The following is a 13,959-nucleotide window of genomic DNA, read 5'->3' as shown; positions in this document are numbered from 1 at the left end:
CTTATCCTTTTCAGCTGATATTTGATGTCTTTACTAATAGGGTTGTGAAGAAAGCAAGATCTGTCTTGGGTGATATTGGATATCATTGTTAGGTTATGAATGAAAAATTAAACCAAATCGTCATAGCACATATAGGGCATCTTCAATATGATGAAAAAACGAAGCAGAATATTTTCAGCTGATATTAAATGTCTTTAATGGGTTATGAAGAAAAAACTTAACCAAATCTATTCAAGGTGAAAAAGGATATCTTTAACTGGTTATGAAAGAAAAAGTATACCAAATATGTCGTAGCACCTTTAATGTGATGTAAAAAAAGAAACCAAATCATTTTTAGCTGATATTGGATGTCTTCAATGGGTTTTAAAAACATGAATAAATACAAATTAAAGAATAAAGTCTATTTCAGGTGATATTGGAGATCTTTTGTAGGTTATAAAAGAAAATTTTCATCAAATTTGTCAGAGCACATATTGTATATCTTTAATGTGATGTAAATAAAGAAACCAAATCTTTTTCAGCTGATACTGGATATCTTTAACGGGTTCTGAAAGAAACTACATCAATCTATCTCAGCACATATATGATCTCTGTCGATCACCAGGTTAAGTGAACTATGTTCTAAAGGTTGATATCCGTGTAGCGATAACGTTTCATTGTAACTAGACAACGTCGCCTACTCTCGATAATGAGGGAAGATCACCAGGATTCATATTAAAAAAAACCGGACATATATCAGCCCCCACTCACACCGAGAGATCACAGCCAGTACATTTGCCAAGGGTGCTGCGGATGTAGGAATGTGGATTATATTGACTTGACGTTGTGTGTATTCGAACAAGAACTATTTCAATTGCAAGACCAACAACATCTATGTCTTTATATTTCCCTGCCATATATGTACCAGTTGGTAAGTCATGTAGATGAACTTTCATGTTTTAATGGTAGTTATTATATATTGTCTCTATAGTTCAGACTGGATATCTTGGATATCATTATCAATCCTGATATTGAGCCAAATCAATGTGCTGTTATATCGAAGTCAGTGGGGTAATAAAAACCTACGTGATATCCAGATCATTCGAGGTAAGTGAGTATCTATTCTATATAAGTTTAACTGTCGGAACTGAATTTTACTTCGAGTAGAGTCTTCGAATAATCAGAATTCGGGATAACAAGGTTTGACTGTATTTCAATCCATATTTAGATAGCAGAATTGAAACAGTGAAATTTCGATAACCTTTAACCGCATTACAGTGGTAGGTTATGCTGCGTTGCCTTATTTGCTAGAGAGGAAGAGGAGTGGGATGCCATAGACATGTACATTAAAATCAATTACTTTTCGATGATATGACTGCATATCTATTACTTTAATGTAAAACATTATTTTATGATGTTTTCGTTTACATTTACCATTCGAAAGGGGCAAATTAGATTTTTCTTCCATCCTAAATATTAGTACTCAGATATTGCATTAGCTCATAACAGACATCCTTGTCAAAAAAGCTTTTAAATAACACAATCCAATTAAACCTTATATAAATTGTAACAAGGGGATAATCTAAAATGTGATGAAGTACGAGGAGGAACACGTGTGTTTGATTAAATTGATTGATGTTTACGGCCTACAGCCAGGAAAGAGCTCAATATCACTAATTACTGCAAGTAGTTTTTTCCCACGGTTAACGGTTGGATTTCGTTAATGTTTTTAAAACACATATTAAGTATGACAAAAAGAAAAAAAGAAAGACAAATAAAAACTGACCTATTGGTACAGTTGTGCAGTTTTCGTAGCGATGTGATTCCGTCGATGGTGAGTCCGCGTTCTGCACAAGGTCCCTATCGAAAATTGTTTTCTTTTGTCATACTATGTTTCGATGTTATGCAATGTATATTGTAACTTTTTGATGTAAATGGGGTCGTTTTTACTGAACCCGTCAAATTATCTCTTCAGGGTTAAATATTGGAATATCAAATTACCATATCTTAAACTTGATCAGGACATTTCAGGGCATTTAATTTAAGTATCATATTACAAGTGTTTTCTAAAATAAATGAAGCATAAACCATCTATTGTCTATTGAATGATGATTGATAGTGTCTTCATGCCGCGGTATATTTGATTGAATATCGATATCAATGAACAACAAATACGTTTAGGTTATATAGCTGTACAGTTTATATAACAATACAAACCCGGGATCTTTTTCGTAAGTTAGAACAATATTAGAATAATAATATCCGTCATCTGGTCATTCTGATAGAAACGCTATACTATAATTTGTAGACGAGATGTCGGAAAGGGTCTGACTGTTTTGCACGCAATAATAATCGTCATTTGTTAAGAATCAATCATTACTTCTGTCAGAACGGAAGTACTCTTCAAACATGAAGGTAAAGAAACTCACTGTGGACACGCGCTGGCGGTACATATAGTGTGAGTGAATTGAGATATTGGATGCCACACAGAGTCACGGTGACCAAACCAGCAGAACCAGTGATATTCGATATGAGGAGATATACGTGCTGGACAATGACTGGTTTTCACTGCTAAGGGGCAATAGAGAGATCATTTTCGCTTTAATTCATTATTCCTTGGATTGGATTTTAAAATTGTGCTATGCGTTTCTCACCTAGCTTGTCTATTAGTTACTAAACACCTTAATCTCAACACCATCAAAAAGGTAAGCGAATTATCAAAATAGCAAGAATAAATTTTCACTATATTATCATGTCATTCATAGATCATTATGCAATATGCCATATTTATTATTTTGAAAATTTAATGGTGGTTTAGTAATGATCAATACAAAATTCGTTTTTTCACTTAAAAAGGCTTAACATAGAAATGAGATTGCTTTCATAACTAAATCACAATCTAGAAACAGTAGTCTTTTAAAATTGTGTTTTGGATTAAAACCTGGGTATGTTGTTCTCAATCTGAACACTGAGATGTATGGATTTTCTTTTGCTTGCCATGACGTTTTATTTTTATTCAATATTTTATATTTATTATTCATTATGAAAAGCACTTCTTGAATGTTGAAAAATATATATTAAATGGTTACTCGATACGAAAAAGTTTTTATTTACGTTTGGTTAGTTTGCTAATTAACATGCCAATTAGTTCATTTTTTTGAAAGAATATACTGGCAATCTTATCTTCTATTTTGCAACAATGCAAATATAAAGGGAAATACTAATTGGCAAGGTTTTTGTAAGCTAACACATTTTCAGAATTGCACAGAATATTTGGTTTTGATACCAATAAAGGGAAAGGCAAATACATTGTTTGAAAATGTTTCCTCTGTAAGTCGGGTTTAATAAAGAATGAAGTGAGGTGAGGAATGATAACGGAGTTGTCGTTCCTTCCTAGGTCAAAATAGGGAGCAGGTATGAACCCAGCATGACAATGAAGAACTGAGGAAAAGTAAATATATCGTTTGAAAATTTTCCTCTGTAAGTCGGATTTAATGTGTATTAACAGAAATCAATTTATTGTTGAACATTAGAAGTGAGCGATTAGATATTCAAAAATGTAATTGTAATGGAGGATATTAACACACCAAAACAATAGGAAATACAACATTAAATTAAAGAAGGTAGGGTCGATATAGAATAACAGTTACTATGTCTTTCGAGTTCAGTTTTGGAACGAGCAGCTAACATACATGTATCACAGATTATCAATCCTGTGGTATTGTATAAGGGAACGTGATAATGTTATTTGATCGTATGTTCTAATCAGTTCAATGACACGGATTAAAATAGCTCCTAGGTGTGTTGTACATTTGTATTAGCAGTATGAACGTGATGTTTGTTGAAGTAAATGATTGTTGAAACAGTAGCGTATTTGTGTTCGAAACATTTATACCAGTAAATACAATTGTTGAATTTTGTTTCCCTTGAGATGATAAAGTGTGGAACAATCATAACCAATATCGGCCGTGGCCGGAGACCGCAGATGATTTTGGGTCGTTAAAATGCATCTTATCAATAACATTTAACTTCATATCATATATACCTTCAATACAGTGATAACGCATCATATGGCACGCTTGGCATCTGATACAAACCCGAAAATATATTAAAAGAAAGGCCAGAAAACGCTGCAATGTGTGTAAAGCTGCCCGTTCAATATCGCGTTGTCATGTGGTCAAGCATCATAATGATACGGGGTCATAAATAATGCTTCTGATTCTGGCTCTTTTTCGTAACATAGATTTTTTTCATCTTTAAGACAGATATAGAAAGAAAATTGAATTGTTTCTCGTTGAATATAAATAAAATATTTCCCTCATATGACAGAGTATACCGCCACTTTTCACTCTCGCATGCGTGGAAATATCTATATTTTGTCATACTGTTATATATAATGTATGTAATATTTAACCGGAAATCATTCAATTTCTACATATTTCACGTTTGCTTTGATTTCATTTCATATTCCTCTGTATATGTTGTATTTGCGGTAATTTAGGTTGTGACACCTTCATCCTTGTGATGACGCCGCGATTGTATTTTAGTGTAATGACGATGCGGTATATCTAGTTTCCTTTCTACAAACACCGTCATATATTTCGTCCCGTGTATTGACGATATGATTGAAATATCCTTTATTGTTGAATGCGTGTATACAATTTAAAATATGTTGGTATTTCAGTGTGATTGCACTACAAAAGCGTCCGTCATGGGGGATAATACAGCCGTGAATTCGAAATTTTGCGAGGACGTAACTCCAACCATTAATGTATTCATACAAAGAAAGTATAGTAATATCTACTTTCCTTTTTGTCATCGTTCATGGTCATATACTTCTGGTTCATCTACAGCAGGAAATGTTTATTTTATTTGATCATGTCGCTAAAGCCAGATATTGTATACTAATTGTTCTTCAGGGAACCTTATTGCTGTTGCGTATTATTCATGAGAACGCAATTCCAATTTATTAACAAAATTATGTCACGTAAGATGATCCAGTCTACAATAAGTTCAACAATATCGATATGTTTGTCCAGTAGGAACATATCTGAAAGGATTTAAACTATAACCTCGACATATCTTCATGTTCAAAACTATTTACACGTTCCTTTAAGTCTTATCTATATATATCAATACGGTTAGGTGAGGCAACCTCATCAGCCACATACATACTGTCTGGATTCTAACTACAGCTGAAAGGTACACGTATGTCCATTTGTCATCTATATTTACAAGTAAGCAGTAAATAAACAAAAAAGGAAAATAGAGAGATGTGTGTCGAATGAATCTTCTCCTGCGTGAGGAAACAAATTTATACTTTATTCCATGCCTGCTTTTGATAAAGAAAATTATTTTGAACCTGAAAAAAAAAGTCTTATCTATCTATTTTTCATTGATCGATACTATTGTGAGCTAAATATTTGTTATTAAGAAACAAATGGTTATTGGAAGTATTACCATGAAGAATACAATAGCTTGTGATATTGATGACCCGATAATGACAATGACGTATGAAATGTCGTTCCTAACATTCTTATCATAGCGGAAGCATCATAGATTTACATAGGCTACGAATTTTAGTAAAGAAACATGTATAAATGTGTTCTCATGACCCCAGTTTCTTCATAAACCTAAAACTCGTCCAAGGAAAAAAATTATTTCAGAAAACTTTTAATGAGAATCTTTCCTACAGCTTTACATGGTTTTTAAGTAAATGAGTTTCCTTAGATCTTGGAATATTGATAATATTTGGGCCAGGTAAGACTTACTCTGCCCTAAGAATAGTGAGCGCCCTAAGAGCACTCTTTATTTTCCATTCATTTGCGGTCGATAACCCTTCCCTTTGGCACATTGCTTTGATGCACAACACCTACGTCTTTATTTGAACTTGCTTCCTGGTTGTTGCGAGGACGTTGTACCGAAACAAACGGAATAACAGCATACAGATGTTTGTAGAGTCCTTTTTACAGATCATTATACTGTTTCCTTTAAGACGAGACGGTTTGTACTTAAATCTAATGTATAGGGCGGGAGAGCAGACATCACAGGATGGAGAGCTTATCCACACGATAAATCGTGAAATGGCTAAACGTTTTTTTATAGATATGTCTAATGGAAATAGAAAAGAGCAATCTCGTCAACACTTATATATTAATATGTATGTTAATTAATGTCGGCTGTAAAACAAAGAATGGAATCTATATACGTTCATTGAGAATGGGACCACAATGCTATTGGGTCTCATTCTATTTTTGTTTTCACAAGCAGACATCATGGTTCTGTACTGTTTGATGCAATCATTGTTTTGTGGTAAGATTAACAAGAAGACCTTTCGAGGTAACTAACTGGATAGTGGAACGTTTGGTGTGTTTATTAAGTATATATTCAACACAATATCATGTAGTATTTCTCACTCCCACTGATGACAGAGTTCACTAACAAGCAAAGAATGATGTATCAAAGCTTTGGATAGGTGTCTTTAACTTAAGCACGTGTTTTAGACTAAATGACGTCTATGCAATCATCAGTTTTCTTAGCTAAAACCATGTAGAGTATAAATCACGTATCCTTATTTGGCGCAACCACTTGTTTTAATCTGAATCACGTGTCATAGCCTGAATTATGCATAAGTATGTACCACTTGCTCTACTTAACCAGAACCACATGTCTTAGTCTTGACATTTCCTGCTAGGTGAATACTTCTAAGTCACATACACGTGTCTTAGTTTGAATAAGAGTGAAACGTGTCGCATTTTGATTCATCTTCCTCAAATTAATTGATAATAATGTCTTGAAGCCTCAATTATGTGTCCAAGGCTGTAATACATGACTAAACATTTGAAAAAGTCCTTGGCCTGAATCACGTGCCTTTACCTGAATGAGGTGTCTTAGTCGCGATAGCATGTCTAATTCTGATACACGTATCAGCACCGAACACGTGTCTAACTCATTCCCTCACGAATCTACCGATGAATCATGCTTAAATATACTGTGTTCCAGCAGTATTGCATTATTTTGCACTTCATCATTTAAGTTTGGGATTCGCTGACATCAGTACGTTATCATGAGACCGACACCCGCCAAATCAATGCAAATCCGTTTCTATGACTATATGTTAGGCATGTACAAGCGATAAAACGGTTAGTATTGACTTTTTTCAATCATTACAGACCAGGATATTCGCATTTCCGGTAGCGGCCGTGATTACTTCCACGCGCAAGTTAGAACGGATCTCCCTATAGACTGACCCAGAAAGGTTGGTTGGTACCATCTGAGGGTGATAACATTGCATTGGCACTGGATTTGATTTTTGTGTGTTATCAAAGTATTAATTATCAGCTACTCCACATTGCACTTTTGTGAGAACATCCCATACAAAGTCAAGGATCCTATTTTATATCAAACCCACGTTGATCAATCGTACATCAATCTTATTTAACTGGGAGAGTTCTTATCATAACATATAACATAAATTACTTGTATTAAAAGATTTCCTTAATAGCGCCTTTTGACAGTTTATTTTTTCTTTTATGAATAAAACAGAGCATGATTAATTAAAATTCAAATCACTGTCTCCGCAAGGATCAAACCCGAGACCTCTTATTAGTCTTATGTCAAACGATAGATATAAAGGGAAGAATCGTTGCTGTTTTTATCAGCGTTACGCATATTGAACTGCCCAGTGCAGCTGTCTCCTCCTTTTCTATGACTCGTCGTCAATGATGCAAGAGACATCAGAAAGCTGTCTCGTCCTTCTCTAGGACTCGGCAGTGAATCTTTGGGCATCATACAGCTGCCTCGTCCGTCTCTAACACTCGTCGGTGATGCAAAGGACACGATACCGCTCTCTCCAAGGACATGTCAGTTATGTAACGGGCATCATACAGCTTTCTCGACCACCTAGGACACGTCAGTGATGCTAGGGACCCCATACAGCTGTGTCGTCATCCTAGGACTCGACAGTGATGCTAGGGGCAAAACATGTAGAAATTCAGAAAGGACGTGAGCAGAAAAATCAAATTTGCATAAATAGATGATGAGATACATAAGGTATAAGGTATATATCACTGTGCCTGGTTTCTTTGGGATACATTTACCACCATTGGTATGGTTTTGTCTATATGAAAGCAAAAGGAACAAACGTAACTTTCGGGTCGAGAATTTATAATCAAGCAGTCCAATAATTAATTTCGTTTATAAAGCAGAACAATATGCTTAAACTCAAACTGTAAAAACTATGAAATAATTTCCAGGCACTATGATGTGCTCTAGGTTGCATTGGTTGTAAGCAAATACGTCAGAGGAACTTAACAAGTGAAAGAATCTTCCAATTTTACACTAACCCAATTTGCACTTTCCCTGTCTATCGGACTCCAAGATGGCTGTCTGGCGCTCTGCATAAGGCACTGTCTCCAGTGTGTATGGAACTAACATAAATTTAAAACCACAACAGCCCGACAATAAATCATGTATTATTTCAGGTGCTGGCTGGCCATCCAGCACGTGTCCTACCAATTCCTTCCTTCGAAACTATACCGTCTCGCCAATAAGACTAGTGATTTTACTCTCTGTCTCACTATTCGTAGCACATTTAGGATCGTAAACTAGATAACTGACCTTTGTAGGTGATACATTTGATGCGTTTGGGAAACAGTGGAAAATTTGCTCATCAATTTGTCTCTATCAGGTCTCGGGGGATATCCCATAAATGATCCACCTGTTTGATATCTTAATCAACCTTGTCCGACTTCTGTCTCATTTTATGAAACAGTAAGACTCGAGTAATGTCATAAAAACCTAACGACATTATGATGACGTTATAAATCTGTTGTACATACATGTATCGCTGCAGCCTGGTTGTTCTTTTGCTGCACGAAGAAGTAGGCACCTTTTTTATTCATCATTTTGGCACTGAATATGGATAACCTTGTCACTGTCCTTACATGTGACTCTTTAAAAGCATCTCTTGTATTTTTCCTCTGCATTCTGGTTTCGTTCTTTCACAGACTTAATGAAACTGCTGCCATTGCAATATTTAGCTATACTCAGTCCGACTGCTGTCGAGCAATCTACATAACTTTGTTGTTTTGCAGTTAATTATCGGTCGTTTCACCTTTTGGTGATCTCTTCTTGCACATTATACACCATGTAGCCTCTTTCTTTTAAATTCTGTAGATATAGCTATTGATGACATCTCTAGTAGTACTGTAGCATACAGTTGATCTCATTGTCCTCTTTGACTGAGTAATTCCATCCATCATTGCTGTCTTAGTTGTCTGGGAGTTGCTCCATCTGACTGTGTCACATTCGTGTAAGTGTGGCTTTAATTGCTTTATCAGACTTTCGAAACAATCAATTTTGTATGGAGAGACTCCAGAGCTATGACCGTTAGGCACGCCACGAAAGAGAATAGTTCTCCTCAAAAACTTATAAAACATCAAACTTTCCTCCGTCAGTCCCAAATTTTATTTGGCTTTCTTGGTTTGCTTGATGGTTTCAGCTTCTTTTTTTTCAATTCAATAGATCATGCACTTTGTTGTCGGGTTTCTCACGTCACGCAGTCTGAAGACACATGTACATTGGATTTCCCATAAAAAAGTAAAGACGGCGGCTCTGGCGAAAGTGATACCAATGAGACCCTGCTTCCGCAAGATTTAGGTCTAACAATTTGACCAACTACAACTGCACACACGGGGCCAAATCTCTCACATCGTTTGCCACTGCAGACGTTTGATGTCGGTGATGGACCCAGCTTCCATGCTTAACCGAACTGCTCCTCTATATGTCAGTGTGTCAGTCTTTAGTGTGGTACTCGATGAATTGGTTTAATATTGTTTAAAGTAATAACAACTGCTATGGTCATCTCAGGACGGCGTAACCAAGTAAAGTTTGGGAAGAGGGACCTAGCTCCAAAAGTTTTTAAAACGTCTGCACGTCATGCAGCCCAATGGAATGATGGAAATGTGTTCCATGACTACCACCACTGGCTCCCTTCTCTGTCGATTCCTGTATATACATTTTGTAATGATCATTACAGAGTACAACAAGTAGTTTCATTAATTGCATCATTTGATATTTTCTCAAATGTTTAATTGTCTCGTTACATGAATTTATGATTGAAGTTTCTGTCATGGCTCATGAATATAAACCTATGATTTTTAATTACGAATGCAGAGAAAACAATGTCCGTAGCATGCCGTATGCAAACGAGACATGTTCTGTAACACATCAGCACTTGATGTATATTGAATACAATGTTAAACATCAATTTTATATTAAATTGATATCAAACAATTTGTAAAATACAAATAACCTGCGCATTGCATCTTATTATTCTCAAGATGATACAATCGTTCATAAAGATTGAAAAAATGTTTTGAAAAATAACGGTGTTTGTCGTCTTGGATGTGCGATTAATAAATGGCTGGTGAAAAACAAATACAAAATGTAGCTTCAGCCAGGGCAATACCGTCACATAACATACAACTTACCAAAAGTGACGATAGGCCTTATTTCCCCCAGATGGTAGCTGTGGTGCGTCTTTGTCGATCTGCTTAATAATATATTACTACTTCGTTACATGGATATAAATCATACTTTCTCCTCGTCACAACAAGTAATGTACATGCAGCTTGAAATGGAAAATATTTTCTACCAGACCAGGTCAATCATTGTAACATGATACCACGGATGTTGACTCATTGAAATTGTATTTGATATTAACATTACACTTTAATTGTACAGATGGGCAGGGTTGATCGTGCACTGTCTTTGTCTTGAAAATCAAAATGAATTGCTTTCTTTTGTCCCTGTTTATTTCATGTGGCGCTACTTTCTTCAAACCGTTGTATCAATTCCAAAAATATTGTATATAAAGTTCGCAATAGTACAAAATCATACTTCATCAGTTTTCAGATAAATTGAAAAAAAAAATCATATATTCTGATCAAACGATATCTATTAAATCTTAAATTGTTGTGTTATAAAACTACTTAACATATGTCTTAGGATTACAATACATTGTATATGTGCTTAGCTACGACAGCGTATTAGGGCCAATATAAAAAAAATAAATCGTACGTACGATTAACTAATTCGTACGTACGGATTACCTATTCGTACGTACGATTTACTAATTCGTACGTACGGATTACTAATTCGTACGTACGGATTACTAATTCGTACGTACGATTTACTTATTCGTACGTACGGATTACTAATTCGTACGTACGATTTACTAATTCGTAAGTACGGAATACTAATTTGTACGTACGTACGAATTAGTAAATCGTACGTACGAATATGTTTAATTCCGTTGTAATTATCGTAATACAGATGACAGAAGAAAATATACCGTGTGTTCCTTTATCGGCTCCGTTCCAGTTGTACCAAATAGGCTACGGCATCATATAATGGAATGCAATTGAATCTCAAGCGAGTTCTAAACATGGCGGCCGTTGCTCGCTTCAAACATAAATATATATATATATATATTCCTTTTAACAGCGTAACGGATGTAAAATCAGTACCCGAATATAGCCGTAAAACATTCACATATATGATTTATAAGATTTCATCGCAAATGGAGAGTCCTAGTCTCGTTTTTAACATGACAAATGAAGAATCACAGTTCGGCCATCTTTGATCCAAGTGGTACGTTTGAAGATCCACGAGAACCGATTCTGTTGGAACAGTGCGTTCCATTATGAGCACAGCAGATTCCTACAGGGATAACCGATATATAACCGATATATAACCGATACAAACGTGGAGCAAACCTACACAAGCGGCGATTCATCTCGAGTCCCTGTGAAACATAACATTGTCTTAACCAGGCAGCTGATATATTGGTTTATGTATGCATGGCTACGAATACAATAAAGATTGTCAAATAATCCAGACACCGATCTGTCATATATAAAAGTAATTAAATGTCAACTATACAAATGTTGTTTTTGAATTGAATATTTTATTAATGTACGATTCTATTACATATTTCCGAAAAACAAAGGTTGCAATAAATATTCGGTATATTTGATACCTAATATTCAATGAGTAATAGACTCAATAACTCATATATCTAAAGTAATATAGGAAACAGTTTACCCGAATAACGCATATAACTAAAATATTTTTATATCAATGACTTCAGCATAAAGCGGAGCCCCCGAACTCAAATATGGAACAAAATCACGTGATTTCTAACACATTTATGGGAATTCAGAGAGCATAAACATTTTGAATAATTGCGACTGTTCCCTAGTCTAAAATATTGAAGGTGCTTAAGTGTGCATGCATTATCTTGTGTCGTTTGTACAATCATGTTGTGACATCTGGGTACCTCGCTTGATTCCTGACGTATATAGATATAAATAGTTTACAGAACGTGACCAATCTCAGAAATTCCAGGATCAGTTGTTTATTCTTTTCGTTAGCACCCTCTGTCATACATGTAGCATGTGGTCAGTACGTACGATTTACTAATTCGTACGAACGGATTACTAATTCGTACGTACGAATTAGCAGAGACATATATAGAGAGATTGGCAGCTCTCTATTTGCCCTTATGTCTACGTGGTGGCCCCTGACCTTCCCACAATCCGTTGCAGTCGCTCTGTTCAGTCTTCTCCTAATGCCATAATGGAAAAAACTTGAAAACCAGACACAAAGTTATCGATAATTTCTATTTGAAATCATCACCAAGATCCAATGATGTGCTTTAATTGCATTAATAGCAAAGTGCAGAAGTGTCATCAATATGGAATATATCACATTTCTGTCAAAGTGTTCGTATTTTGAGTATGAAAGTCAAGCACACTACAGGAAAGATGGGGTTTTCGAAAATACGGATAAATGACAACAATGTGCATAATAAACAAGACCATATCCCATAAGTATGATAGTTTTTGGATAATTTAGTAACTTTTGTAGTGGCCTAAATAAAACCATGTGCTTTTTGTGTGTATTGAAAATTGACGACGTTTTGGTCTGACGTAATGGCGGATTCACCAGAACATGTCGAATAAGTTCCAGTACATCGATAAACATGCGCTTAGCCCGATTTACCTGTGTTCGCGTGTGTTTGATGGGACAAGACGCTTCGATAAGGGATATGCTTGAGTGGTCACGAATAAATAGCGATGTTACTTTATTAAATCGTACGTACGAATTAGTAAATCGTACGTACGAATTAGTAATCCGTAAGTACGAATTAGTAAATCTCACGTACGAATTAGTATTCCGTACGTACGGATTAGTAAATCGTACGTACGGATTAGTAAATCGTACGTACGAATTAGTAATCCGTACGAACGAATTAGTAAATCGTACGTACGATTTAAAGTTTTTTTTATAGTGGCCCTAATTATACGCTTCCGTACTTAGCTGATGGTTGACGTAAATGCAAGGTTTAAAACAGCAGAAATAGTTCTGATGACGTCAATTCTAAATGTAGACTTAAACTTATAGGGGAATATATATTTGTCATGATAAGAAATTGATTGACAATTTGTGCATTTCAGCCCTTTTTAAAGAGATATAACGACACCTATCGCCATGTCTCCTCGCTTATCGGGTTAACTGAGTTAATACTGGAGAGTGTACATTTCTGTCTACATTCATCCGAATCAGCCAGCGGCAATTTTGTAGATAATCCGAGAAAATAGCTCCGATAATTTTTACATCCTGGCCATGAAATTGCAACACGCCGCACGTCAAAACAGTCACGTTAATATGTTGGATGTTTATTACGCATACGCTTAGATAGAATGTATTTAAGGCAACCGAGGTGAATACAGGTCATTGTTGTTCACTCTATCAGTGTATACTTAGATATCTCAGATCTACACTTGGATTTTCTAAAGATTAACTGTCAGTTTTGTGACGTCATTGGAAGGTGTTGATTTATTTGCTACCCGGGTTTGGCGCTTTAGGCCTTTGATCTGACCACATGCTATGACAGAGGGTGTTAACGAAAAG

At 35.6% G+C, this 13,959-nt stretch overlaps 1 protein-coding gene across 2 annotated transcripts in view; it reads left to right on the top strand.

The window, feature by feature from the left end:
- Positions 1-819: 819 nt before the first annotated feature.
- The window catches only part of LOC117317832 (ankyrin repeat domain-containing protein 33B-like), a 72,656-nt gene continuing 59,516 nt past the window's right edge, over positions 820-13,959 (top strand). The window contains exon 1 of one of the 2 annotated variants that reach the window (XM_033872782.1): positions 820-910. In XM_033872782.1, the coding sequence (XP_033728673.1) occupies positions 899-910 (12 nt within the window). In that variant the 5' untranslated portion in view covers positions 820-898. Of the gene's footprint in view, positions 911-2,490; positions 2,685-13,959 lie in introns of those variants that run through there. The other variant, XM_033872784.1, reaches the window with a different exon arrangement.

Source organism: Pecten maximus, chromosome 19 (genome assembly GCF_902652985.1).
Source record: "Pecten maximus chromosome 19, xPecMax1.1, whole genome shotgun sequence".
NCBI classification, from domain to species: domain Eukaryota; kingdom Metazoa; phylum Mollusca; class Bivalvia; order Pectinida; family Pectinidae; genus Pecten; species Pecten maximus.
This window is presented reverse-complemented; position numbering and strand designations above follow the sequence as displayed.